Source organism: Kockovaella imperatae, assembly GCF_002102565.1.
Source record: "Kockovaella imperatae strain NRRL Y-17943 chromosome Unknown BD324scaffold_20, whole genome shotgun sequence".
In the NCBI taxonomy this organism is placed as follows: Eukaryota; Fungi; Basidiomycota; class Tremellomycetes; order Tremellales; family Cuniculitremaceae; genus Kockovaella; species Kockovaella imperatae.
The window spans coordinates 53,729-80,918 of NW_019028960.1; the positions used below are offsets into that span (position 1 = coordinate 53,729).

At 52.6% G+C, this 27,190-nt stretch overlaps 11 protein-coding genes across 11 annotated transcripts; 6 read left to right on the forward strand and 5 right to left on the reverse strand.

The window, feature by feature from the left end:
- Positions 1-714: 714 nt before the first annotated feature.
- On the reverse strand, positions 715-3,270 carry BD324DRAFT_275917 (hypothetical protein). The gene has a single exon (XM_022012352.1). It carries the CDS (start codon positions 3,174-3,176, stop codon positions 786-788), a length of 2,391 nt encoding a protein of 796 aa, XP_021867824.1. The 5' UTR covers positions 3,177-3,270; the 3' UTR covers positions 715-785.
- Positions 3,271-5,176: 1,906 nt separating this feature from the next.
- BD324DRAFT_275961 (Maf1 regulator-domain-containing protein) lies at positions 5,177-7,134 on the reverse strand. The gene is made up of 5 exons (XM_022012353.1): positions 6,859-7,134; positions 6,703-6,777; positions 6,488-6,646; positions 5,926-6,438; positions 5,177-5,874 (listed from the first exon to the last, which is right to left on the reverse strand). The coding sequence occupies exons 1-5, from the start codon at positions 7,038-7,040 to the stop codon at positions 5,208-5,210; spliced, it is 1,596 nt and encodes a 531-aa protein (XP_021867825.1). The 5' UTR covers positions 7,041-7,134; the 3' UTR covers positions 5,177-5,207.
- Positions 7,135-7,548: 414 nt separating this feature from the next.
- Positions 7,549-8,914, forward strand: BD324DRAFT_275984 (hypothetical protein). Its single transcript, XM_022012354.1, has 3 exons — positions 7,549-8,277; positions 8,369-8,724; positions 8,771-8,914. The coding sequence occupies exons 1-2, from the start codon at positions 7,740-7,742 to the stop codon at positions 8,686-8,688; spliced, it is 858 nt and encodes a 285-aa protein (XP_021867826.1). The 5' UTR covers positions 7,549-7,739; the 3' UTR covers positions 8,689-8,724; positions 8,771-8,914.
- Positions 8,915-9,166: 252 nt separating this feature from the next.
- On the forward strand, positions 9,167-11,287 carry BD324DRAFT_654088 (hypothetical protein; the record flags this gene model as incomplete). The annotated part of the gene is made up of 1 exon (XM_022018747.1): positions 9,167-11,287. One exon carries the CDS (start codon positions 9,167-9,169, stop codon positions 11,285-11,287), a length of 2,121 nt encoding a protein of 706 aa, XP_021867827.1.
- A 128-nt stretch (positions 11,288-11,415) lies between these two features.
- BD324DRAFT_643908 (Tim17/Tim22/Tim23/Pmp24 family-domain-containing protein) lies at positions 11,416-12,907 on the reverse strand (the record flags this gene model as incomplete). The annotated part of the gene is made up of 4 exons (XM_022017576.1): positions 11,416-11,498; positions 11,555-11,665; positions 11,749-12,161; positions 12,885-12,907. 4 exons carry the CDS (start codon positions 12,905-12,907, stop codon positions 11,416-11,418), a joined length of 630 nt encoding a protein of 209 aa, XP_021867828.1.
- A 43-nt stretch (positions 12,908-12,950) lies between these two features.
- Positions 12,951-16,529, forward strand: BD324DRAFT_584982 (putative ATP-dependent RNA helicase; the record flags this gene model as incomplete). The annotated part of the gene is made up of 11 exons (XM_022013717.1): positions 12,951-13,394; positions 13,447-13,560; positions 13,603-13,693; positions 13,749-14,105; positions 14,170-14,606; positions 14,653-14,917; positions 14,957-15,198; positions 15,241-15,603; positions 15,652-16,017; positions 16,065-16,265; positions 16,356-16,529. 11 exons carry the CDS (start codon positions 12,951-12,953, stop codon positions 16,527-16,529), a joined length of 3,054 nt encoding a protein of 1,017 aa, XP_021867829.1.
- Positions 16,530-17,200: 671 nt separating this feature from the next.
- Positions 17,201-21,399, forward strand: BD324DRAFT_658318 (hypothetical protein; the record flags this gene model as incomplete). Its single annotated transcript, XM_022018881.1, has 11 exons — positions 17,201-17,612; positions 17,664-17,844; positions 17,914-18,603; positions 18,647-18,785; positions 18,826-18,871; positions 18,910-19,716; positions 19,754-19,924; positions 19,973-20,049; positions 20,086-20,200; positions 20,240-20,371; positions 20,414-21,399. 11 exons carry the CDS (start codon positions 17,201-17,203, stop codon positions 21,346-21,348), a joined length of 3,705 nt encoding a protein of 1,234 aa, XP_021867830.1. The 3' UTR covers positions 21,349-21,399.
- Positions 21,400-22,787, reverse strand: BD324DRAFT_684210 (hypothetical protein). Its single transcript, XM_022019210.1, has 4 exons — positions 22,633-22,787; positions 21,793-22,568; positions 21,683-21,748; positions 21,400-21,626 (listed from the first exon to the last, which is right to left on the reverse strand). Exons 1-4 carry the CDS (start codon positions 22,772-22,774, stop codon positions 21,423-21,425), a joined length of 1,188 nt encoding a protein of 395 aa, XP_021867831.1. The 5' UTR covers positions 22,775-22,787; the 3' UTR covers positions 21,400-21,422.
- Positions 22,788-22,926: 139 nt separating this feature from the next.
- On the forward strand, positions 22,927-24,825 carry BD324DRAFT_639594 (3-deoxy-7-phosphoheptulonate synthase). The gene is made up of 7 exons (XM_022017251.1): positions 22,927-23,137; positions 23,263-23,519; positions 23,586-24,029; positions 24,188-24,367; positions 24,422-24,504; positions 24,558-24,607; positions 24,673-24,825. The coding sequence occupies exons 1-7, from the start codon at positions 23,078-23,080 to the stop codon at positions 24,733-24,735; spliced, it is 1,137 nt and encodes a 378-aa protein (XP_021867832.1). The 5' UTR covers positions 22,927-23,077; the 3' UTR covers positions 24,736-24,825.
- A 78-nt stretch (positions 24,826-24,903) lies between these two features.
- Positions 24,904-25,973, forward strand: BD324DRAFT_639597 (hypothetical protein). Its single transcript, XM_022017252.1, has 4 exons — positions 24,904-25,091; positions 25,142-25,279; positions 25,331-25,524; positions 25,603-25,973. Exons 1-4 carry the CDS (start codon positions 24,929-24,931, stop codon positions 25,780-25,782), a joined length of 675 nt encoding a protein of 224 aa, XP_021867833.1. The 5' UTR covers positions 24,904-24,928; the 3' UTR covers positions 25,783-25,973.
- On the reverse strand, positions 25,868-27,095 carry BD324DRAFT_276364 (hypothetical protein). The gene is made up of 8 exons (XM_022012355.1): positions 26,828-27,095; positions 26,671-26,769; positions 26,531-26,626; positions 26,439-26,472; positions 26,355-26,395; positions 26,225-26,303; positions 26,104-26,170; positions 25,868-26,064 (listed from the first exon to the last, which is right to left on the reverse strand). Exons 1-8 carry the CDS (start codon positions 26,984-26,986, stop codon positions 26,010-26,012), a joined length of 630 nt encoding a protein of 209 aa, XP_021867834.1. The 5' UTR covers positions 26,987-27,095; the 3' UTR covers positions 25,868-26,009.
- Between the last annotated feature and the right edge of the window lie 95 nt (positions 27,096-27,190).

Here is a 27,190-nt window from a genome sequence, read left to right on the forward strand (position 1 = left end):
GATGGTCGCAGTGGCGGGAAGACTCGACGAGCCAGCCCTTTGTGAAGTCTGAGAAGTTATTGCAGAGCTCGAAGTAGACTGGGCAGTGGCTTGACTGGCAGCCGCTGAAGATGTGGCGACGATAAGCCATGTCTGAGACGGGGTGTACGCATCGTCCGCTGAGAAGGAAGCCGATGTCGGGGCAGTGCTCGAGGCCGAGGAAACAGTGCTGCTCGGTGTGAATTGAACCACACCCGAACCACTGACATTGGGCATGCCAGAAACAGTTTCGAGCTGGTCTCTGCCAGAAGAGGTCGAAGAGGCAAGTGCACCAGAGCTGGTGGTGCTGGCGTCGATGCTAGTGGAACGAGAAGGGACCGAGTCGAATCCGCTCGTCGTAGACAGCGCTTGAGTATCGGAATCGCCAACTAGGGAAGTGGACACGATTCGACTAGACGTAGAGGTCTCGAGTTCAGAGGGGCCAACGCTGGTCAAAGTAGACGTGTTGATGCCTTCTGAATCGACCGATGTGGAGCTAGTGGCGTCCCCGATGGGTCCGACGGAGGTGGATGTATCGATGGCATTGATAGGTCCTGTGGACGTGGTGGACGGTTCAATGAAGACAGAGGTCGGAATCGTTTGGCTGAGGGCGTCTGATGTTTGAAAAGTGGAGGACGGCTCTCCGAAGATGGCGCTGATCAAGTTGAATGTACTACTGGTTGAGCTCGTGGGGATGTCTGAGGGACTCGGCTGAGCAGCACCTTCTGATGTTGGCTGAGCAGCCTCAGAGGATATCACTGCGGATGTTAGCTGTTGGCATCTATTCCGCATGCCGCCAGCTCACCGCTGAATCCGCCGACTGAAGTGGGTGGCTCGGACGAGGTAGGTACGCTCGGCGCAGCTGAGGAAATGACATAAGCACTTGACACTTCTTGATTCAACGTGGATAACGAAGTGGAAGTTTGAAATGTGTTGAAACCGCTGAACGGTTGGGACACTTCAAGATGGGATGAAGGAGAAATGCTGACAAGACTTGTAGAGGATGGAACAACAGGAGAGGGGAGGACCAGCGAGCTGATGACAGCCTCGACCGACGAGTTCCTGAGCTCACTCGATGGGCCCGCCGACGAGGCAGCCACCGAGATGGTGTAAAGCGCCTGAGAAGCGCTGGAGGGCTCTTGCGATGTGCTAAAGCTTGCCAGGCTTGAGGGCATAATATTTGAAGGCACTGCCGCCGAGGCAGACGAGACAACACTCGAAGGCACTGTCGCGGAGGTTGAGGGGAGCACGCTCAAAGACACTGCCGCCGAGGCGGAGAAGATTACACTTGAAGCCGCCACGGACTCTTCACTGAAGGTGACAAAGCTTGAGGACGTCACGCGCGACGCCAAGCTTGACATCGCGCTGGACAATGCGCTGGACGCCCCGGCCGACGGCTGTCCCCAAGGAAATGGGGAGACGACCACCGAACTGATCACGCTTGAGACTTGCTCAGAAAGTAAACCAGACGTTGAAATGCCAAGCGGTAAAGATTGATCGCCGACGCTATTGGAAGTGGTGAAGATGGAAGCAGAAGTAGAGGCAGAAGCCAGCGGTGATTCCGCGGAGCTGAGCGCAGCTGAACTGCTCTGGGCCCAAAAGCCCGGATCATTTGAAGCTTCGAGGCTTGCTATGACGCTCGCTGACGTGCTCGTCTGCATCCACATTGAAGAGGAAGGAGCCATGGAGGGGACATCAGAGGTCGACTCTGGCCCGGTGGCTGAGGACTCCTTCCGTGATGGGATAGGAAATGGACCGGGATCAAGAGAAGATGCAGGGGGAACGTGATTGGAAGTGGAAGTGGAGACGATGGCAGGAGGGATGGATTCAATAGAGGGGGAAGGGACAGGGGGGTCGGAACTTTGGACCTGCAGGGCAGCACTGGACGTTTGCTCTTGACCTTGTCCTTGTCCTTGATCATGGGACGATGTGACATCTTGACCTTGGCCTTGTCCCTGTGAGGAAGGCACACCTTCGCCTGGCTGTTGCCTCCTGTGAATTTCCGGGGGCAGGATAGAGGAAGGAGTAGGCAGCGGATCTGATATCCAATAGGATATCCGATCTCGCGGTGCAGGTGTAGGGAGAGAAGCGGCATTGGCAAACAGCACAGGCAGACGCCAACTTCGTCGATGATGCGACCCGAGGGAAGCAAAGGTCAACTGGTGCTTCTGATCTTCGTGCTGGTGCACCCGACTTGACGCGTTTGAAGAAAGAGGCAAAGAAAGAGAGACACATAATGGGAATTGACTTGAAAGTTTTGCTTGCTTCAAGCTTGAATCCTTGCACTCACTTGTAGTCACGGGGAACGATCCAAAGGTCGAACTTCTCATGACGAGTTGACTGCCGGGCGTTGACGCACCGCTGGGCACAGCGCCTGCCGCATCGGCAGTTGATGTGAATGTCGGGAGTGAGGATGTACTGGAAAGATTTCCGAGAAGGCTAACAGCGGTCGATGTGGGTGTGTCGAGGATGGGCGTATTGGATTCGGGGGGTGCGGACGAACTGGAAGACGTTTCGCCACCGAGTATGTCTCCTAGAAGACCACCACCTGTAGATGTGGGCGTGGCACTCGACATCATGGCAGATGGCGAGGACGAAGCCGTGGTCGAAGACTCGGCCCCTCCGGGGAAACCGCCGAGGAACCCTGCATCACTCGTGCTTGACGCGATGGCCGAGCTCGAGACGATTGAAAAGGATGAAGAGCTCGATGGTGAGGCAGCGCCAAAGGCAGGTACAGAAGAGACGGGGCCAAAAGTGGGGACCGAAGCTGAAGCCAAGGAAGAAGTCGCCGACGTCGATGTGGGCGTGCCAAGCAGGCTGCCAAGAAGCCCTCCATCAACAGTTGTTGAAGTTGACGATGATGAGAGACTAGGGGCAAAGTCCGGTTCGGGGGCATCTGTGCTGGACACACTCGCGGAGAATGCTGACGAAGACCCGGTGGAAACGAGACCTGGCGTGGAACCCGGAGGTCTGGTGATGCCTTGAACGCTCGACGATGATGAGCCGGCTTGCGCATTGATCGCTGATGAGCTGGTTGAGGGCGACGATGCGATATCGACTGAGGCCGAGATCACTATCGTGGTGCTCGTGGAAGACGAAGGGTCGGAAGAAGATGAGATGGAGGTGAACGTTGAAGATGCCATTGACGTTGACGACATGCCTCCACCGAGCAATTGAGCGAGAAATCCTTGGTCATTGTCTGATGATGGTTCAGGCGATACTGTCAATGTCTCGAGAGGGTCTTGAGGACCTGTGATACAGGGGGTCAGTAGATCTTAGGTGCTCTGATCGACCCGACTCACTTCCAATGATGATATCCAATTGACGTTTCCGCTCTGCTCTCTGCGCTCTTGGGTGTCTCCTTTCTGCTGGTGTCGAATAGCCAGCATGGTTGACAGCAGCTACAGCTTGAGCAAGGACGAGGGCCGCGACAAGACATCCACCTAACGAGGGCATCATCGTCGTGGTCGTCGACGAAGGGACCATGGACAATCTCCGTTGGCGACGTCTCATTGCAGATGAAGGTTCCGAACCGGAAAGGCGGTGGGTGATGGAGGAGTAAGGGGCGGAATATTATGATCGTGACATGAAGTGTGTTGATGTAGGTCTGGAGATTAAAAGAGGAAGCTCAGCCAGTGATCATGATGACTAGGATCACATACGCACGAGATGACGAGCCTATACCTCTGAGTCCTCTCTTTCTCTTTCTCCGCTGTGAGTCGACCGGTGCGGTGCAGAGGCAGACTGCACTTCACTATCTCACAGGCTTGTCTCCTTCAAACTCGTCTCAGACGCGTTTGAGGTTGTCTGTTCAGGAGAGGGGATATGAGCCTGAAAAGAGAGTGGAAATGGAATGGTCAGCCCTAGATGAAAGGACGTGGTATGGGTCACGCAGAGGGGAGGAGGGGCGAGGTCAAAGGTGCAGCAGTGGGTGGGTGGTCGTGGTCGTGGTAGTGATAATGGTATGATGTCAATGAGTGTGGGTCTGGAGTTGTAATCTCCGATGTGTGTGAGAGATGGGTGCTAGTGGGGATAAGATGAAAGAGAGAGAAGAGATGGATGGAAACGTGTAGTGTTGCGAAGAGACGACGGGGACGAAAGAGAGAGAGATGGGTAACAACAGAATGGTTCCGCTCAGAAGCGTCAAAGGGAGGTAAGACTAGTAGGGTAAAGGTGGGTGGAGTCTAGAAACTCGAAGTGGTGTGGGCTCAGGCACCACAGCGAGTGAACGTAGTGGTGGTGGTGGTGGTGGCCATATAGGATATGAGACGACTCACCCTCCTCCCTCCTCCACCTATTGACTGATACACTGTGATTCTATTATGACCACTACCTGATTGATCCTCTCCTGTCCAGCAGGAATTCAGAAAGGCAGGGGTGAGGGGCTCGAGATCAGGTGACACGGACCACCGTCGGGACAGCCCTTTTGAACTCCTTTTTCTTTCGGCTTGAACGCGTCCCAGCTCTCGCTCTGCAAGAAGAAAGGTATATACCTGTCCCACCTTTGTACTCTTTCTGAGAGGCAATGGCTTTATCTCGTACTTTCGTGAAATGTGTCGTGAATACAAAGCAAGCAAAGAGAGACCAGCTCTTGCAACGATTACAATGGAATGAATGATATGACCAGTTCCGATGGACGTGGAGGTCCAACCAGTACTTGAGGCGCGGAATTACACCCAAAAAAAAAGAGAAATGTCACCCAAAATGACAGTTCTGCCATACCGCGTTCAATCCTGCAAATGCATCTACAAGAACCTATGGACTTTGACGGAGGGAGGGACGGGGGACAGTCGCTCGCTGCTGTCAAGTCAAGACACTGCAAAGTCACTGCGAATGCCACTGCCACCACGACCACGACGACCACGCAACCCAACAGGGCCTAGAACAGTTCTTCAGGTTCCCAAAAGCCCAAAATGTGAAACGCCCCCTTGACCCCCCCTTTTTTTGATTTTTTGCAGCAAAAAGCAGGCACGCGCGTCAGTCCTCAAATTTGGTTCCGCGTTTCACCTTTGCGTACAACGGAGTGACATGCTGCTGCTGCTCTATATAGGGGGGATCCCGGACAGATGGAATTTACAACTTGAGATGGGAAATGAAGTAGAAAGGGATCACAACGAAGCCTCCTGATGACAATCCTTCTGCTCTATTCACAGACTGGAGGGTTTGCTTCCCCAATTGGCCTTCCACGATCACACCTTGACCCTTTTGCCCTTTGTCCCTGGAACACTATCCACAACGTTGGTCCCCATACCCATCAAGGTTCCACCACCAGGCGTACTGCTTTTGCTCCCCTCTCTCCGGATTCTGTTTTCGTTCTCGACCCCTGTACTGGGTGGTAATGTCGTAGCCGTGGCTGTCCTCGGTGTCATCCCTCCCCCTCCCCCTCCCCCTCCGCCTCCTCCTGTCACCCTTGTCCCAGTTGCATTCATGGCCGCTCTCGCTGGCGTCTGTTTCGGTCTGAATCCCCCTACGCTCATCTTTGCTAGAGCAGCTTGGGGACTCAGTGCAGAGATAAGGGATGGGGCACTCGACGCCAATCGTGGCGTCGCAGGCTGCACCCGAGGTCTAGGCGTCTCCATCCCTCGGATAGGGATCGTCGAGGCTTCTCGTTCAGCCCTTGGATCCCTAATAGTCAATTTTGATCTCCTCGTCGGTCGTGCGTTGGATCGATTGTGAACCCTGTGACTGCGACTCGAGCGAGTTTGAGTACCGACTTGCGGTGTGAGCGCAGGCGTCGAGCCGAATGAGGAGGAGATGGGAAGAGGGAACGATGTGCCGTCTTCGATGGGTGGAGCTTGAACTTGAGATGGGCGTCGACGACACCAACAAGTGAGGAATAGAATACGTTTCGTACGTCTGATGCAGAGCGACATCAGCATCTGCCATTGACTTTGCGGGATCACTCACTTGGCGTAGAAAAAGTAGTTTTGACTCCAAAGCAGCCCGCCTCGACGCTTTTTCCGTCTCAACTCGCGATCCGCATCTGCCAATCCCTCCTGTACAGTCTGTGGCACGATCGGAGATTCAGGAACGTCATCCAGATCCATACCGCCAGCTCCCCAACTCGCTGGGGTCTCCGCCTCCATGTCGATGTCCAGAGTCGAGGGGATACCATCAAGCAGTGGAGATCCATCCGAAGACTCTGAATCACTGTCCATGCCGTCTTCTGTAATCTCCCCGTCTTCGGCGTCGAGGTGCGGGTCATACTCTGGTTCAGGGAACCAAGAGTATACTTCGCATTCCTCTAAAGGAACGACATCATTGAGGACCCTATAGATGTGTGGATTTGGCAGGTTCGTCGAAGGTCCTGATGAAAGATTGGAAGGTGAACCCGACTGGTTAGGCAATGATGAAGGTCCAGCAGCCGGTGCAGAGGTTCCAGTTTGAGGTGGTGAGACGCCAAGACTGCTGAATATCATTCTTGAGACTCGTCAGGGAGGCAGGCTCATCGTCCGCGGTGAAGACTCACGGAGCGGCACCTGCGCCTGGACCTAGTAGACTTGTAGTGACCGTCGATAAGACTTCCGCGGCGGATCTCTCCCGCGTGAATTGACTGGGTTGAAGCGAGTGAAAGTCATTGTCCGGGAACGCAGAATTGAGCGTGGAGACGAGTAGAAAGTGGACTTTTCTACAAGATTCGTCAGATGGATATTGACTAAGACGGACGACGACGATCCGACCTACCTGGATTCCTTTTCGTCTAATCGTCCAAAACACGAGGACAATCCGGCTTCACGCATCTCGGGTGAGAAGCTCATCCTGGTGTGTCGACATCAATACGTTGTTCTGACGCGATGCGAGAACGTTTCCCGGCGGCTCCAGACACGGGCACAAACTCACTCTTCCATTTCTTCCTGTCCTGACATGTACGCCTCCTCCATTTCCTTGTACATCCTCCTCTCCTGTCGCATGGGCTTGACGGAATACGCTTCAAAACGGACATAGATCCTAGTTTCAGGTGTCCTAATGTTGGACAGAGAATTGGAAAGGTGCAGTAAGAGGGGGTTGTCAAGGTACTTCATGGTGTTGTGAGGCCTCGGAGAGGGATTTGATGGCAGTGGAGTGACGGTGGAAAGCGTGAGAGCGAGAATGGGGGGAGTCCCAGCCAAATTAGGACAAAGGGGTGGACAGCTTATCGACCAGCGCACGGACCACTGAAGCTACTCTGAAACTCTCCAGACCAGACTCGCGAAGTCGATGATTTCTTTGAATGCTTGCTTCTCTCGACGTAATCTGCTGTTCCGCTGAACAAACGTTTCTATCTCTGGAATGCCAGAAAAGCAAATGTTGCCGCTGCTGCACGTTGATCTTCCAGATCCGCCGAACCGGGGCGAGGAGGAGGAGGGGTGAGGACCGTGGACACGTCAAACTCTTCAAGCTTGACAGGCTGTAGTCCCACTGGGACACCTGATGACCATTCTGAGATGAGGGGAGATTGGAGACCCGATGTTAATAAGTTTATTATTATTACATGGTCCGTTGCGTCAACAAAAGAGAGAGAGAGAGCGAGGAATGCCGCAACGGGAAAGTAATTCAAACTGTGGCCCCCGGTCACGGCCAAGGCCGGGATATCTCATTAATTCGCCACCCAACACCTCTCCGCCCGGGATTAGAAAACATTTCCTAATCTCAGTGGCTAATCAGGATTATTATCATTTTGCCCTGGGCACGAACACGTCCAACAACAACCAACACACTGCATCTCGACTCGCTCGCCCGATATGTCTGGGTCACGCCTACGTACGCGGTATGAGGCTCAAATGAGCGATGTCGTTTCTGCCGCCGGAGAGATGGAGTTGATGGGTGAAACGAGCATCAACGAGCTTAGGTCACCTGTCAATCGCACGTTTGCCATTGACGAAGAGGAAGAAGATGAGGATGTGATGGGTTTTGAAGCTCGAGAACGGGGGAGATTGTTCGGTGAAGGGGACGAAGAGGTCCTAGCGGATGGATACATGTCGAATGAGGATGAAGAAGAAGAGGATGATGGAGATGAAGAGATGCTCATGGGGGATGGGGAAGGTGAAGAAGACGATGAAGATGAAGAGGAGGAGGAGGAAGAGGAAGAGGAGGAGGAGGAAGGAGAAGATTCCGAAGAGCTTGGATTTGGGAGCGAGACCAGTTCGATGGTGTACGATCGAAATGTGGATCCGGTAGGATGGGCAAAGAGACTTGACGAGCTGGCGGGAGTCATGGAGATGGGAGAAGAGGAAGTGAGGGCATTGAAATGGGGTCCCGTGATGGGCAATGGTGCGCCAGGTGAGTCGCCATGCTTTTTTTGTTTATGGCCTTGCACCAGATTCCTCACACGTTCTGGTCACGTTCCAACGCTGATAACTCGTGCCCAAAGTCCCTCTACTACCGCTCGAGGACTTCAAAACAGTCTTGAACCATCATTTGACGACCACTGAATGGAAATACACATCCTCTCCTGATCTTTTCCCTCCTATACCTTCTCGTCAACCTCTCGACACCATGACACATCTGGGTCTCCCCTTAGATCTCGACTCCGCCGTCCATCCCATACGCGTGTTGGGCAGAGACTGGGTAGGCAGGCGAGCAGAGAGACCGATATTCGATAATGTACATGAGGGGGATGATGATTCGGAATTTGGACACGACACATTTGGACTGACTGGCTTGGGACTCAGTGTAGATGGAGCGAGGTGAAGCGAGGCGAGTGGACTCGGACACGATTTGTACAAGGTGAGCAATCCGATGCCAATCATGCGTACTGATGTAAACGTCTCAGATTCTCCGTTGTAGCCCTTACCAATATTCATTAACGAGACATTGAGACGCATGACTTTGGATAATGTATCTGTTAGCTCATACCACGATATTCCACCTGTCCATCAACCAGAACTTCTCAAGACTCCTTTTCCCTGGGCCGGGGCCGGGGCCACACGATAATTTGCTCCCCTTCTTCAGTCCTTTTCATCGCTACCACCACATCATCATGGTCCCACCCCGCTCAGAGACAGTTTCCACCAGCCATGTCGGACTTGCATATTTTTTGGGCATTGTCTCAGACGTTGAACGCGATCGTCAAAAATGGGGATCCTACAAACCATCTTGAATTCAAAGCACCGACAATCCGTCCACCTTCTCTGTAACCTGACTGACTGAGCCTGCAGAGTTCGTCGCTATGCGCCTCTACCTTTCTCCCTTCTTGATTCTGGCAATACCGCTGGTCAACTCACTTCCTGCAGATCTCCCAAGTGCCACTCTAGATGCGCGCGATTCTCGACCCCTCTACTTTGGTCCGCCGCAGAACCCCTCTCCTGGCCCAGCCTCTCCAGCTCCACCAAGTAGTACGCCTGAGCCAGAGGAGAAAGCGTCCCCGAGTCCTAGTCCCACAACGACAAATCGGACGACCAAGACGTCGATCCCTCCTCCCAAATCGTCAAGTACAGGCCCTTCGACGACGGACAAGTCGAGCACTGCGTCGACCGCTACGACTGCCACACAATCCCAAGCATCGGAGACCTTGACAACAACGTCGTCTCAAAGTACCACCGAATCTACCTCGTCAACAACCTCTACGGCTTCATCCACGAGCACATCCGAATCCGCTTCGCAGTCTACTTCACTGTACCAGAAACTGAAACCTCTTATCTACCTCTCGCCCGTCTTTGCCCTCATCCTCATCAGTTTTTGTGGTTGGCTGTACTCTCGATGGTACGCGCACAGGTCCACAAGAGAGGAACAAAAGTATAGCATCCCCGCTGCTCATAAACCGCCGCCTCCGCCTTCTCCGTCCCTGGGTCCAGGTGTGAGAGGTTCAGATCCTAAATCTCGACCATCCTCAACGAGCATCTTTAGCGCCTCGCGCACCAATTGGCGATCCTTTTCTCGAGGTCCAGGCGGGGGTGACAGAGGTGGCCGAGGTGGAGGAAGGACCGATTCCGCCGCCGATCAATGGCGTTCTGGAGGATGGGGGACCAAAGACGGATGGAAGAGTCTGCACGATGTCGACGATCTGATGGAGGGGGACATGGAAGAAGCTTACAATGTCAATGGCGAAAAGTTGGACCCAGCAGATCCATGGTACGCAGGTGAACTGGAGAGCGTTGTTCAATGGCAAGATATCGAATTGGCAAAAGGGTTTTCAGAACATCAAGATCTCAGAGGCTCTTTTGTTCCGGAAGATCGACACGGTCACGTAGGCGCCAAACAAGTCGTCTTTGCCTCTTCGGAAGATAGTACCGCCAACGATAACGACCATGACGAAGTAGTAGATGAACAAGAGAGACTTGCAGGGAGACCCTCGACATCAGGCTACATGGCTAGATGGAGATCCACATTGGACGTTTGGAAATCGGCTCGAGGAAAACCTATCCAATCGACACATCGACTCGGATCCACCGTAAAGCTCATCAGTGGTCCTACTTACACTTCTTTATCTCACCATGATCCATTTGCAGTTGTGGGAGATTCCGCTCCGACACCTGAACTCTTCTCAGAAGCTCCGATGCCTCCCGGTTGGATCGTCCCTCGATCCACAGTGACTTCACCTCAGCTTTTATCTCCGCCTATGCAACCTCATCTATTCTTCCACCCGCCCTCCGATCAGCCCTCTTCAGCGGCTCAAATTCAACAGTCAGCCCAGACGGACGTATTCGAATGCAGCTGTACGAGTGACTCCCATACGTCTTTGTGCCTCGAATCCAGCTCGTCTTCAGATTCGAGCTCTTTGTTGGGCAACGCAGCCGCTATAGCACCCATCACAGATCAACAAGCCCACGATCGATGGCCCACGATACCGAGTTGTGCGGATGCTCTGGCTCAAGCAACGGCGTACGATGTACCGTTAGTCATGGGACAGTACCCTTCCGTCCCGAGTACCCCGAATAAGAAGGCCACACTCGGTACGCCTGGTCGGATGTCCACTATGAAACGATCAACAGGCCGACTAGATTTGTCAGGTCAAGAGTCGCCTACTCCCAGACGAGCGACAAAGAGCGCTATGAAGGCTGCCTTGGGATCGTTGACCGAAGTCAGCGCGGAGGAATCTAAAGGCACGCCGACAAAGCACGTTGGCCTGACGAGAACACCGACGAAATCTCGGGTCCAGCGTCGTCAGGATCAAGCTCAACAGACTGTCAATAACATTCTGCAAGCCAGTTGGTCGGATCGAATGTTGGCTGCTTCTCCACCTCCTCAATCCATCGACGGAATGATGCATGCCTTCTCAGGATCTGCAAGTCCAACCGATGCCCGTGTCAGCAGTATCAATCCTTTCAGCGCGATACAAGAGATCATTTAGGATAGGTATGAATCAGCTTAAAGTAGATACCTTGTCATCTGGGTGCATCCGTGTTGCTTGCTTGGCTGAAGAGGGGGCTGCTGCATCCATGCTACACTGAAGGAATTAAAGATCGTATCGAGCGGCTTTCACACCAAGCGCTTGAACCCTGACCAAGCTCCAGCGGCACTAGCCATGAGGCCGGCGGACATGGCAGCGGGTCGCATACCGGCTAGGTATGGAGGATCAGGCATATTACAAGGGGGAAAGAGGAGCATCATCACTCACAAGTCGATTTGAAGACTGCTCCGCTGAGTGCAGCTGCACCCATACTATTGAACACATCATGCTTGCCTCGGATACTGTCAAGGGACGAATTGGCAATGTTATAGAACATGGCTACTCAGGGTCAGTTCCTGGACGTACGCGGAGATCTTGAAGCCAAGCGCCCGGATTCGGTGGCTAACACAGATGGCACTCACCAAGCACTCCAAGCGAATTGCCCAACAAAGTCCCTCTTCGCGTAGCGGCATTGAGCACACTGTTGAGACGAAGTTTAAAAGCGGGATTGGGACCGAGTTGTCTGCCCAGACCTTCCTTCAATCCCCAGACACCACCGACTGCCAATCCACTGACATAGGTCGTTCCTGTACCTACACAGAGATCATCTGTCCAACCTCGAGAGGGCAAGACGTTCATGGCTCCTTCGACATTTTGTAATTTGTCTTCTTCAAGTTGAAGGAAATCCAAGTTTTTGCCCAATCCAGCGAGAGGATGCAAGGATGCAGGGTCGGCGTAGGCTCCAGAGAGCGTATCAGAGGCGCTGGGTAACGCTGAAGGGTACGAACTCGAGGGTGATGATGGTGTAAGGGTGGATGAAGGTGCTGAGGTCGAGCTCGAGGTCGAGGTCGACGCAGGGTAGGTCGAGGATGATCCTGCGGACGATGACAGATTACCGGAAGAGTCGAAAGATGGGTAAGAAGAGGAGGATGCAGATGTGTTAAAGGTCGCAGAGTTGAAGATATCAGCAGACGTCTGATGATCTCGATTGCCAGTCAATGGGGTCTTGTCACCGCCACCAAAGATACCGCTGAGGAACGACATGGCGACGATTAGAATCAGACTAGTTTCCACACGATCCTAGTTGTTATGGTTGTATCTCGGGCGCCCAGTGCTTCCGATACGTTGGTGATGCGTCGCTCGCTGGACAACTCTGAGAGATGGAATTCGATTCAAAAGACGTTACGCATCATCATCCAAATCAACTTTTTAATTTTTTCCAGCAAAAAACCTCTTTTTGACGAACGGTTTTCTCCGGCCCACCAGAGTCACATCACGTGACCTTTGGAGATTTTAGCTAGTTTACGATCGCATCCATCCATACCTTGAAGCCCTGTATCGAGGCATACACCAGTGATACAGCCATAATATGGACTCGTCATCTCAGGCAGGTCCATCGACCTCTTCAACATCATCCAAAAAGGCCAAGAAGAGAGCTGCTCGTGAATCAGCAGCTTCATCTCCACGTAAAGCAGCCAGGAGAGATTCACCAGAGGGATCAGAAGAAGACCTTGCCGATGAGGATGACTTGAACCACGCTGGACCATCTGGATCCCACCCGTTAGCCGTTGTGGATCCCATGGAAGCATTGGAGAATGGTGACGATGATGATCCAATGGAGGCGATGGAGAAGAATCTGCACGCGGTCAATGGTAATGGGACAACTCATGAAGATGCCAACAACGACGAGCCTGTACTTCCAACCCGAGCAGACGAGTTTGAGCAACAGGCCGAGAGAGAAGTAGAAGCTTCCAAGGGATTGGATGGAGCAGCTTCAAACACAGACGAGGGCAAGATGAAATTGGTGCATCAGGTCCGACATCAAGTGGCTCTTCCTCCGAATTACCCTTACATTCCTATTGCTCAACATGTGAGGAAATCACCGCCTGCGAGGACGTACAAATTCGAGTTGGATCCATTCCAGCAGGTCTCTACGTCGTGTATCGAGAGAAACGAGAGTGTCCTGGTATCTGCTCATACGTCTGCTGGAAAGACGGTCATTGCAGAATATGCGATCGCCACATGTCTGAAAGAAGGGAGGAGAGTGGTCTATACGTCGCCAATCAAGGTGAATCAGAGCTCGTGGTAAAGACACGTCTGAGCTCATGTTATTTCCATAGGCTTTGTCAAATCAAAAGTACCGAGAGTTCTTAGAGGTCTTTTCCGATGTCGGACTGATGACCGGTGATGTGACTATCAATCCCACGGCCTCTTGTCTGGTCATGACGACAGAGGTGAGCGAAGGGCAAAGATAGCTCTTGGCTGACTTTTGGCAGATTCTCCGGTCTATGCTTTACAGAGGATCAGAAGTCATGCGAGAGGTCGCTTGGGTTATTTTTGACGAGGTACACTACATGCGAGACAAAGGTAAGCAAAGAGGACCGTCATACGGTAGGTAGAGTCTCCGCTGAACGGGGGTCAGAACGTGGAGTCGTCTGGGAAGAGACCATCATCCTTCTTCCCCACACTGTCCGCTACGTATTCCTCTCTGCGACCATTCCCAATTCTATGGAGTTTGCCGAATGGATATGCTCGACCCACGATCAACCGTGCCATGTCGTCTATACCGATTTTCGACCGACACCCTTACAGCATTACTTGTTCCCTGCTGGCTCTGAGGGCATCTATCTTGTTGTAGATGAACGCAGCAACTTTCGAGAGGATAATTTCCAAAAGGCCATGGCGGCGTTGGCTCAAGGTCAAGGGGAAGATCCCGCGGATCCAAGTGGTGGCAAAGGCAAAAAGGGCAAGACAAAGAAAGGCGGCGCGATGAAGGGCGGTGAGTCGGCCATCCATCTTTTCGAGGAACGAGTCACAGCTGATTCATGTGATGATCGACGCAGAGAAATCCGATATCTACAAGATTGTCCGGTTGATCATGACGAGGAACCTCAACCCCGTTATCATCTTCGCATTCTCCAAACGTGAATGCGAACACCTCGCCATGCAAATGTCAAAGTTGGATTTCAATACCGAGGATGAGGCCTCGACTGTGGCTCAAGTATTCGAGAATGCCATTGGCGCTCTATCAGAAGACGATCGAAAACTGCCTCAGATCGAATTGATCCTGCCCCTGTTGAAGCGAGGAATCGGTATCCACCATGGAGGGCTGCTCCCGATCCTCAAGGAAGTCATTGAGATTCTGTTCCAAGAAGGACTGATCAAGGCTTTGTTCGCCACCGAAACATTTTCCATCGGACTCAATATGCCAGCCAAGACGGTCGTTTTTACCTCTGTGAGGAAGTTTGACGGCAAAGATTTCCGAAATCTTTCAGGAGGAGTGAGTCGAGTCAGGTATCGGGAAGAGCTGCACTGATCTCACTCAGGAATACATTCAAATGTCAGGACGAGCGGGTCGACGAGGGCTCGACACTCGGGGGATCGTCATCATGATGTGTGATGAAAAGCTTGAACCGGATGCTGCAAAGGGCATGGTCAAAGGTCAAGCGGATCGCTTGGACTCCGCGTTCCATTTGGGTTACAACATGATCATCAATCTGATGAGGGTGGAAGGTGTCAGTCCGGAATACATGCTGGAAAGGTGTTTCTACCAATTTCAAAACTCGATGAGTGTGCCAGTGCTGGAGAAGGGTGAGTGACACGCATAGTTCTGGGCTCATCCAGTGACAGAGCTCAAGGCTGCGGAGAAGGAGCGAGATGCTATAGTGGTGGAAGACGAAGAGAACATCAAGGAGTATTACGAGATAAGACAATTGCTCAAGGAAAAGGGCCAAGATTTCCAAGCTGTCATTACACACCCGACCTATGCTCTACCATTCCTGAACGCTGGACGGCTAGTTGAGATCAAGGACGGAGATCGGGACTTTGGATGGGGTGTCGTCGTCGCATATAACAAGGTTGTCAATCAAAAGGTAGGGTTCAACGGCCAGACCTGATATCTGATTGGTTCGCAGGGACGACCGCCAGTCTTCAATGACAAAGACCCGCCTCAAAAAGGATACATTGTGGATGTGCTCTTACGCATCGCTTCAGACTCTGCACCGTCCAAGGACAGGTCAGGTATCGCCACTGGCTTCCAGCCTCCCTCTGGATCAGACGCCGGCCAAGTGGTCATCATTGGCGTCTTGCTCTGCACCGTTCAATCCATATCGCAGTTCCGAATCAAGCTGCCGAAGGACTTGCGGGGACAAGGCGAGAAGAACACCGCGTTTAAAGCGATCGGAGAGATCAAGAGGCGGATGCCGGCGGGCCCGACGTTACTTGATCCGATCAAGAATATGGGAATCAATGACAAGTCGTTCAAGGATCTCGTCAAGGTGAGTGATGTGATTGCTCCGCGTGGGGTCCAATACTGAGATCACCAGCAAATATCCATGCTGGAAGAGAGACTCCAATCTCTCCCAATCTCTCGATCTCCATCCCTAGCGACATTGTATGACACTTTCGAGCGGAAAGAAAGGGCAACAGAACACATCAAAGCATTAAAGAGAAAGATCAATTCGGTTCACGATGTCCTCCAGCTCGAAGAATTGAAATCGCGCAAACGGGTCCTGAGGCGATTAGGGTTCACGACACAGGAAGACGTCGTTGAGATGAAGGGAAGGGTGGCTTGCGAGATCAGTACAGGTGATGAGCTGCTTTTGACGGAAATGATGTTTGGCGGAGTGTTCAATCCGCTGTCTCCGGAGCACTGTGCAGCTCTTTTGAGCTGTTTCGTTTTCCAGGAAAAGGTGCGTCGAGGTATTCCACGCCTGCAGGACGCTGATTAGCACTTCAGTCGGAGCAAAAGGTACGACTCAAGGATGATCTCGCTGCGCCTCTGCGGACTCTCCAAGAGACTACTCGAAGAATCGCCAAGATCTCCAACGAATCGGGTATCGCTCTCGTCGAGGACGAGTACGTCCAAAGCTTCAAAGTGGAAATGATGGACGCCGTTTTGCAATGGTGTAAAGGTGCCAAATTTGCAGAGATCTGCAAGGTGGGTCTTTTTCTCTTTTCTTGAGATCTGTTGCGCAACTCCTGCCATAGACTGACTGATTGAACGCCGTTGCTGACCGTTGCTCTCCAGTTGACAGACGTGTTTGAAGGATCCATCATTCGATGCTTTAGACGCTTACAAGAGCTCCTTCGACAGATGGGTCAAGCTGCCGTGGCTATTGGGAATACGGAACTAGAGCAAAAATTTGCAGCAAGTCTGGAGATGCTCGAAAAGCCGAATACAGTCGTATTCAACCCATCGTGAGTGATCTTGCAGTAGTGTGATCTGGAGTTCCGAGGATGCTAAGTGTATTTCCACAGATTGTATCTATAAATCGCATTCAGCAACCTTTCGTTTCTACATATGCATAATCTTTAGTGTCCTTTTGACGGCCATCTGAAATGGTCAAGGCACGGATCGCGGCCCCGAGCGAGCACCGTAGAGCCAATCATGTCAGATGGACATTGTCAGTGGATGGTCAGGTGGATAGCGGAGTCAGTCCCGAGAGACTACAGGTACACTCTATGTGGATGCGATGCCAGTGGTTCGTGGTTTGGCTAGACACTTGGTCATCTGTGTGCATAGACACAAAAGGAAAGGAAGGTGAAATATGTACTGACGGCGGAAAGGTGGTGTGTGGTGGTCAATGCTCATTGGCACCGCACGGTCCTCACAACGTTGTGCCGCCCATGCACGACATCGCATTCTGTTTTGGACGATTCCACTCGCCTGACCTTATGCTCAACTTCGCAGCATAGACTGGAATACTCTGAGGATGCGTGAGGATCGATTATTGGTGAATCATCAATAGCTTAGGAGGATCACTCTATCGCCTTGGCATTCCTCAAGAGCTCCGAGCTGCGCGAGGGGCCAGAGGCCTGGTTCATTGTGACCCACCACTCTCGTGAGGTTTCAGGACCGAGTAGGTCAACATCATGGATAGTCCCTCAGAGAGCACCGAGCACGCTCTAGCCAAGCGTCACTTCTACATCTGCGGCGATGAGACCTTGTCCTGGCGACCGGAATGGTATACCCAGTCATGGTTCACAGCCGATCGACAGTCCTATGATCGAGAAGCCTCTTTGGAGCCGGTATCTCCGCCTATCTCTATCATCACCACAGTACCGGACTGTGCTAGAGCTCTCAGCGCAGAATCAAGCCGTGATTCATCCTCGTTCGTAGCTGAGGCCACGACCAGCACCACCCGTTTTACTACCATGTCGACAGCCATTACGACGGGAAGGACATCAGCAGGCGTGGCGGTATCTACTACTTTCACTTCTGTCCTCACTTCGCTAATGGCGTCGTCTACTGCGCCTCTCAGTCTATCCTCTGCATCTGGTTCAAGTGCGTCCGCTACGACGAGCTTGAGCAGCTCGCCTGTCGCGACGACTGCAGCGAGAGCAGCTCTGGATAGCACGAACTCCTGCGCTGGGGATGTAGATTGGCAAGCTTGGGGAGCGATAGCTTCTCTCAGCGTGGCAGTCATCTTCGGATGCCTCGTGTGGGGACTTTGGGCCATCTTGAGGAATCGATTACCGGCAATGTACTCCCCGAGATCATGGCATGTCCCTTCAGAGTGAGCTTTTGATCTCCCGACAATCCCCCCCCCCCCCCCCCCCGGCCCTCTGAGCTAACGCAGCAACAGATCACGTCCATCTTTGTCTCTCGTCACCTTCCTCCTCCCTTTCTTACATCTCCCATCTCTTTCATCCTCGCAGCCTCTCTCGTCAGGTCAGCAGGCATTACATACCATGCTTGCCTCTCTCAAGCTAGCGGGAATAGCTTCGATCTTGGCTCTGGCAGGAGCCCTTCCACTCATCACCGCCGGGGTGCCCTGTCTTTCTAGCACAGCTCCTCCGAACGAACAAGGAGGTCGGCTGGGATCATTGACCGATCTATCTCTACTCCGACTACTAGACGCTCTCGATCCATCACCTGATTCAATGACGACCTCGGTCAGATTACACCTCCCGTCATATTCTCGAGCGGTATCTGCACGCCTCGGCAAAAGGGCGCTCATGTCCACTATAGCTCCTGCCATTTCATCAGCCAGGATCCGACTCGTTATCATACTGGTCCTCCTTGCCCTGTTCTCATGTGCTGGAGGTCTCTTTGTCATTGTTCGGCTGTACGCCTCTTTCGCCAGATATCGTAAACGGTTCGAAAACGACATGTGTGGCGGATTGGACATGGTGGTGATTCCCATGCACGAAGCGCCGGGTTGGCGTAATATGACGGAGGCGCGGCTCCTCAAGCGGTTGCAGAGTCAGCTCGGAGAGGTGACAGAGAAGGACAGCATGAAACACGTGGACATTGTAGGACTGTTTGCAATCCCGTCAGTTGCTGTGATCGACACGTTTGTGAGCTGACATCCTCAGCGAGACGAGCAAGTGGCGCCACAAATTGGCTGAAAGGGATCAAGTTCTGGAAGCATTGGAAGTGGCAGAGGCAAAGTATGTCCAGTCATTCCATCTTGTTCCGACCTCTTCGAACGGCCATAGATTGGAGTATAACAAGGTGAGTCCATCTGATCTGGACGAAAACTCATACCGAACAGGGAGAGCCGACCTCACACAAAGTGGACGACTATCTCGCCCCACGAGGTGGGAGAGCATGCCGATAGTTTCCTGACCAACACTAGAATACTACAAGCTGAGCTCTGGTCGACGCAAATCAGGCTCAGGTGAACGTCTCGAAGTGCCTATTCCTACATCCACGCCATCCCGCAATCCCATCTCCCGCTTCGTCGAAGTAAATCGAGACTCATCTCTCTTTTCGAAACGATTTTCGATCGGTCAACGGATCAAAGTAAATGAACATGGCGAATACGTACCAGATCCATCGCCTGACTCTGAAGCTGCGAATCCTCTGAGTTCGACATCGCATGACGATCACGAGAGTGTGACTCCGACGCATATGGATCGTCAGGCAAACGGTTCCTCCCCTGTCGAACGCGTACCTCAAAACTCGAGCTCTGGCTCATCGGGAGATTCCCAAGCAGATTTGGTCCCTGGTAGCACGTCAATGGACCTACCGCCATTACAAGCGGGACCATCAAGGCGTGTGGACGTCCAAGAACCTCCATCTCCGCAATCAGAGCATCAAGCGGAGATCCTGCCGGCCTCTGGAATGCCAACGTGGACGTCGCACTTCAATCCATCGCCGCTTGGACAGCAGTACGATGTCATTCGGCAATCCCGCGCTAGGCTAGTCGCTTTGAATGGGGAAATTGCTTTACATCAACAGCAGACCTTCGTTCAACTCTCCAGAGGCACCGATATCGTTGGCTGGGTCATCGTCGGTCGAGGTGCCCGTTGGATACCCGGCGCAGAGATGATAGAAGGAAGGACAATCGAAGACGTTTTGTGGCGCCACGTCGGGATGAAAAGTGGCGAGAAAGCCTTTTGGATCAAAGTCGGTGTCCTCGGTGTGGCTCTAGCACTCTTAAGTGAGAGCACTTCCGACAGAGATGAGCTAAGACATAGTTGTTCCATTTTTGGGATTATCAGTGGCTACTGCTCCAGGCTTTGCACATTATCTGGGCTTGCTGACACCCCTGGAGCGAAGTGATGGGTTCGGCTCAGGAGTGGCTCAAGGGTTAGCTCCTGCGCTCGCGGTGATTTTGGCAACAGCGACTGCCGTGTTGCTCACGAATCGTGAGCTGGGCCCAAGCACTTGCCTTCCGAGCTCATACACCGTCTCAGATTTCTCCACCCAGGTCAAAGTCGTATCTCGGGTCCATCAAGAAGCTCTGTGCTTTAAAGCGACGTTCTATCTTCTAGTATGCCACATGGTTCACTATTCCGCTGACTCTTAGCTCTTCACCACTCTGTTCTGGCTAATCACAGTCGCGGCCCTTGAGTTTGCAGTCCAGAGCCTGGTATTAGAGGTGCAAAGTGCTCGATTCGTAGGCGATGGTGCCATCTTTTCGAGTAAGCTGCGTGTCCGAGGAGTCACAGAGTGACGCGCAGCCTGGTTCGTCTTTATCATCCTCCTCAACATTGCCGTCATTGTTCCGGCTCTGTACCTGCTCCAACCGAAGCGTCTGTGGAATTTCTTCTGCTCCCGTCGGCGGACTACTACCCCTCGACAGCGATTTAGACGTGGGAATGACAGCTCAGCGAATTGCTGACCCTCTACCATAGGCACAGCTCCTCCCTCATTCGATATGGCATTTGCTCTCCTTCCATTCCTTATCGCTGTCTTTTACGCCTTTTCTCTCATCTTTCTCTTCCCGTTGCTTGCGATACCTCTCCTTCTCATGCTATTCCTGTCCTTGGTGGCTGGGCGGTATATGATTGAGAACGTCTGCGTAGACAAGCATGGCGGTTTCATATCGCCCACTTTGGGTCTCTGGGTTATCACTCGATTTGGATTGTTGCTGTCACTACAGCCACTGTTATACGGGTTGATCTTGCTCAGTAGGCGAGAATGGGCCATTGGATCTGTCAGTCTGGCTTTGGCTCTGATCACTGTCTTGCTTGTCTCTGGCCTTACTTTCTTGCGGTACCCTTCGCCTAGGCGTAAAGATCTGCCGATACGCACGAAGAATGCTTTGGCCGATCTCCGACGGGACATGAAGCGAGACTCGAAAACTGATGATGCGGAACCACGATCTCACCGAGTCTCTGATTCATCGATGCTCCAGCGATTGGCAGTCCTTCTACCGGGGTACACCCGTCTCCCGTCCGATTGTCCACTGCCTCTGCCAACAGAATGGATTGACGACAAGGTCCACACTGAAAAAGCATCTTGGACCCGGCCCGATCTTTCTGATGAACCCAGACAATTCTTCCATGATCCGGGCGATGGACTACGTGGTTTGATCTACCCGCCAGAGATGATCGCTCCCCGGCCGGTCCTCTGGCTCGAGAGGGACACTTCGGGCGTCGCGGAGTCTGAGGCGGCGGATCTTGAGAAGTATCATGATTTACCTCCCATTGTGGACCCCGCGCGTCAGCGGCGGCATACCGAACAGTACCAAGATCAGGAGGGTCAGAAGAAGGGTCAATGGTGGGGGAGACGGGAAAGCAAGGGCAAGCAAGCGAGATTAGAGGCGTCTTCTCCATTATTACGTTGAGTCAGAATCTTGTCAGGATCTTTCGTAAGGACACTTCGGGAACGGACTCATAATGCATTTCGTCTTCTTGTTCCTCAGTGATAGCTCGGTGCGACTCCTGTCGAACGCCATTGTCCGAGGACTGTGGTCATTCCAATGATGAAGATCAAGAGCGCCCCGTCTTTGTACAGCTGAGATAGGAGCGAGACGTATCGTGAGCCTGTGATGAGAGGTCGAGAAATGGCAGGAGGCATGAGAGGGAGGAAAGTGGAGATGAGGGAGTGGGGTGGCGGCGGGGACTATCGCGACGTCAGCATGTGCCTCTTCTCCACAGAAGACAAAAATTGGAGACCACCTTGAGAATCATGATGCGGGTGGTGTGCAAGATCAGTTGAACGGTAGTGAAGGCCCAGAACAATGGCTGAACATGTAAGATTGAGACGACGTGATGATGCGTGGACTTACCAAGACCTCTACACCTCCTAACAGTCCTTCCCTCAATCCATCCACTACGCCCGCTCTTCCCGCTAGACCTGCCCAACGTCTAGCCCACCAAGGATCGATTTTTCCAGCTAACCTTGCCCCTCTGAGACTCGGTTCCCACCATATGACGGTGAATAGTCCGAGAAGTAGCATGAGGCCAGCGTGGATCAAGGGGAAGTATCGTTGTGATTTGGAGATTGATCCTCCTCCTCCTCCTCCTCCTCCCAAACCAGGCATCCCTGGCATCCCTGGGAACCCTCCTCCTGCTCCTCCTCCATTCAGACCACTGAACATTTCCGCCATACCTGGAGGCATCGGGGGCATTCCTCCAGCACCACCTGCACCTGCACCTGCTCCTCCGAAAGGTCCACCTGTACCTAAACCTGCGGGGTCGTCAAGATCTCCCAAAAGGTTTTGACCTTGACCAGGAGGTCCAGACATGCCCCCCATCATTTGGGCCAAAAGTCGAGACATATCCGGCATTCCTTCGCCTCCTGCTCCTGCTCCTCCTCCGGGTCCCCCCGGTCCACCCATACCGGGGAAACCTCCAAACATGGCGGCTAAATCCTGTTGCATCCGTTGTTGTTCCTCTGACATCCCTCCAAAGCCACCAGCTCCAGCTCCAGCTCCAGCTCCAGCTCGGGCTCCAGATCCCGTGGAAGCCCATGACGATGCTTTGGGAGCTGATTTCACGTTGGCGCCGGAAGTAGGTGATGAAGCAGATGTCGATTCTGACGATGGAGAGGTAGGTCGGGAATCTATCGAACAGGATCAGCATGAAAAAGCTCACATGCGCGCGGTCGCCGTCCAGCTGGCTCTCACCTTCTCCATACAGCTTGTCTGCTTCCTCTCCTCTCGCTGTTTGAGCTAGCTTTTGCAAGCCAGCATTGCCACGCGCCAGGATCTTGGCTTTACGAGCTGCTGCTCGCTTCGCAGCGTCCGATTGCGCACCAATATCTGACATGGTGGTGACAGTTATGTTTCGAAGAATGCAAGATACGAATCGGCCTCGAAGCGCCTCCAGTGAGCTGACCACGTGGTGAAGCGGAATCAAAATTTAGGCTAGTTATCTTGGCTTGGCCGTGGTTGCCGACTCGGATTTCTGTTGGAAAAAAATGTTGGAGTGACATAGACGCCGAGTGAACAGTTGAGATCAACACTTCTTCTAACGAGAGCTGCAGACCTTGCACGCAGCTGTCAAATCTGCATATAACGCATTCTGCAATCTCATTCTCGACGCCCCCCTTCCCCCCAGCCCCCCTTCGTCATGAGCGGCACCGCGACACCTGAAAAGCAAGGGCCACTGGACGACAGCAACGTGCTAGGTGTGAGTTGTGACGCTCGCTGAGTAAACGAGGCAGCGCTGATGGAAGTCATGTGTCTGTCTGTCTGTCTTGGTTATCGTTCTGATCTCTCGACCCAATTTGCACCATGTCCGCTATTGACGAGCAGTACGATCCCCTGATCCCTCCTGCTCTTCTGCGCCACGATCTTCCCGTACCTACCGACGCCTCCGAGACGATTTCAGCGGCTAGACGGACTGCCTCATCTATCGTCCGTAGAAAGGATCCCAAGAATAGGTTGCTGGTCATTGTCGGACCATGCAGTATCCACGACGTCGATCAGGCGAAAGAATATGCCAGGAGATTGAGGCAGGGTGTTAAGGATGGTCTATGGGAGGGTTTGGAAGTAGTCATGAGGGTGTACTTGTGAGTAAGGAGGGGGTTCAATAAGAGCAAGCAAGCTCATCAAACTTTCCTTTCCTTTACTTTCAGTGAGAAGCCTCGAACGACTGTCGGTTGGAAAGGGTTGATCAATGATCCCGATATCGATGGCTCTTTCAAGATCAACAAGGGTCTCAGGATGGCTCGAGAGCTCTTGACCGATATCAACGTTATGGGTATGCCTGTAGGCTGTGAATTACTAGATACCATCAGTCCACAATTTATCGCCGACTTGATCACGTGGGGAGCCATCGGGGCGAGAACGACGGAATCTCAACTTCACCGAGAGCTCGCTTCGGGATCAGGTTTCCCCATAGGATTCAAGAATGGAACGGACGGGAGTGTCAGCGTGGCCATCGACGCCATGCAGAGTGCGCTACATCCTCATTGTTTCATGGGTATCAACAGTCAGGGAATGGCCAGTATCGTCAAGACGGCGGGAAATAAGGCGACTCATGTGATCCTGAGGGGAGGAAGTGGAGGACCGAACTATGCGTGAGTAGTACAAAGCGAGGCCTTGCAAGTCCCGCCCCCGAACGAAGTGAGACAGACGAGTTTGAGCGATGTACAAACCGTCCGGGATAGAAACTTCTGTATTCTGGCGCCCGCTCTCTCGCTTGTGTGCCAATCGACTCTCGCTGACGTTACGTCAGCGCCGAACACGTCAACAAGGCACTCGCAGCTATGGAGGCCAAATCTCCCAATGCTAAGCCTAGCATCATGGTGGACTGCTCCCACGGAAATTCATCAAAGAATCATTTGAACCAGCCGAAAGTAGCGGCGGACATTGCAGAGCAGATCGCTTCAGGGCAAGAAGGCATTGTTGGGGTCATGTGAGTGTTGGGTCTGAATGGGTTGCGAGCGGGGCCAGACCTGACATCTATCAGGTTTGAGAGCAATCTCAAAGGTGGCAAGCAGAGTTCTGACAAGGGCCGTGAGGGTCTCGAGTACGGAGTATCCATCACGGATGGTAAGCTGGGCCTTCTTTGTTGCTCCCCATCAGCCAGCTGACACTATCTGCAGCTTGCGTCGATTGGGAGATGACTGTCGACATGTTGAACAATTTGAACGAGGTGAGCTGCCACACCCACCCGCACATTTAGCCTTTGTGCAATGGCCGTCGCTGAATTCCTTTCAGGCTTCTTTGAAACGTCGAGAATTGCTCAAGAGCCGGTTGACAAATGGCAATGGCCACGCTTAGGCAGCGTGACCATATGCAGGCCGACCCACGAGAAAAAAAAACCTGATGTAGACGATCATCTTGTACTAGTATGCATCACATCCGCCATCAGCCTACCTGCCTGCCGTTTATTTTTGCTTCCGCTCATAACCGGCAGTTAGTAGTCCAGCCGAATGCCAGTCATGTAAAGAGTCTGTTTTCATGCCTCAATACCATGCCGCAGACGATCACCTCGGTGGATCTACCTCATACACATTTGGAGACCTCAGTACCCAGTCGATACCTATCCCATGTCATCGTCGCGTCGCTCAAACGGCGCGGTTTCCAGGCGGCCGAGGCGGGCGCTCTGATTGAAATGGAGAGGTTGCTGAAGAGGCGTAAGTTTTGATGAGCGAGCTACTGGATTTCCGACTTGATGCCGCTGTAGACGTTCAGAATCTCTTCATCCATGCCAAAAGATGGTCTGATTTGGCCAATCGATCGTCACCGAATGCTTTGGACTTTATCGCCAGCCATGAGGACAGAGTCAAAAGATTGAAGAGAGAATCGAAAAGGCCGAGGAAAGGTGAAGCGAAGCATTATTGACCAAGTGTGTAATGGCTAATCGCTAGCTCAGGTCCTAAGCTATCCACTATTCCCCGAGAGCCCTCTCCGACGCCGCTGCAGCTGTTGACGGATCTCAAGGAGATCATGCTGGCGAACAATGGCTCGTCGGACGATATCAAGCCGACAATGATGGACATCCCAGAGAGGAAGTTGGAAGGTGCTTTCGAAGGCGCTCCGAGTCTTCCTGGAGAATGGACTTATGCAGTGAGCAGAGAAGAGAGGGGGATTCATTCCCCGTGCCCGAATAGTAGCTTCGAACTAAGCTGGTGGTGGTGTTGATAGGATCCTCGGACCGACGCTGATGGTGATCCCGATAATTCTGTGGAACCTCCCTCTTCTCGACTACCCCTCGTCACACCTTCTTCGCTGGAGTTTGTCAAGTCCACAGTGGCTGAAAAGGGGATAGATCCAGAATTAGGAATCGTCAATTATCGGAAGAGGGCCAGAGGGGCTTTGAGGTAAGGCGGGTGAAAGAGGGTTCGTCACGGATGCGTGTACTACAAAGCATCGGCGAGAGCATAATCAGTGACCAGCGGACTCTCATCTACGTTGGAAGAGGAGATTCGCTACTCGTAGACACGACATATTGGATGCGAGAGCAACATTGTACAATACGTTTACATTCGAGCCAATGTATATATAATGAGGTCACGCTACAAGTGTTCCGTCCGTATTCTTCAATCTCCAACTCAATCATCGTCCTCGTCCGATGAGCCGGCAAACTCTTCCTCAATAGCTTTGCGTCTATTTGATCAGCTACGACCTTGAGAGGTTCAACCTCACCGCTTTTGATTGGGCTGGAGAGCACTAGCATTCGCAGGAACCTTTTTCTGTGGACTGAGCGAGGTCCCTGAGAGCGAGTCATCTGTCAGCCATATCGCTCATTGCGCGAGAGTCTACAGACCTTTCTTGTCTACTGCTGTGGATCTGACAACTGAAGCCCTGGCGCTACTGAGCTTGGCGTTCAGAGAGGAGATCTCGTTCTATACATCGGATGAGACGTGAGCGAGGATTTAAAAGGTGGATGCACGCACGTCTTTCTGGGTGAGTTGGGCTCTGAGGCTCCTCATTTCGCCTGTGGGCAGTCAGAATGGAATGAATTGGAAAGAAGGGCTTACTAGCTTGCGTCGTTCCCGATGGAGGTTCGAGTAGCTGAGAAAGTCAGTGAGATAGATGTGACAAAGGGGCGGCTAAGGGCAGGCAGACGTACAGTGAACGCAGCGTTCAGCAATACGAGGTCAGCAGACGCGGGCGCTGCAGTGAGAGTATGAGAGACGGTCGAGTCGTGAGGGAGGATGAAGTCCAACTGAGCCGTCAATGAGGGACATTTGAGCAAATCACAGGACACACCGTGACCGCGTTGGCTGATGATGATAATACAGGCTCATCTGATCGAACGTGAAGGTATCCACCTCTGGCAGCAGTGGCCAGAGCGTCGCTGTCCGTTACCTGAGCGTAAGTGTGTAAAGAGAAACATCCATCATTATCTGACCCCGGCGAAGCCCACCTCTGGCGATGCTGCTGTCCATGATATCAACCCGTTGTCGCCCTTTGCAAAGAGGTGTATGATCCATGTGCCTCTATCGTCAATGGTCGACGTGAAGAGGAGCTTGGACTCGTCTACGTGGATCACCTGCACAATATTGTGCAGTGGATGGGGCGGCATGCTGCCGCAGCCATGGATAGAGGATGAACAACGACAACAACAGGTCTCAATTCGGTCGAATTCAATTCTGTTGACTGGACGACCTCCACCTCAAGGGACGCATTGAAAAATACATTATTGTCATTGTGAGTGAGATACACAAAGAACATTGTCCATCGTATACAGTCATCAAGAAATAAAAACGGTTTGTCGTAAAAGCTCATC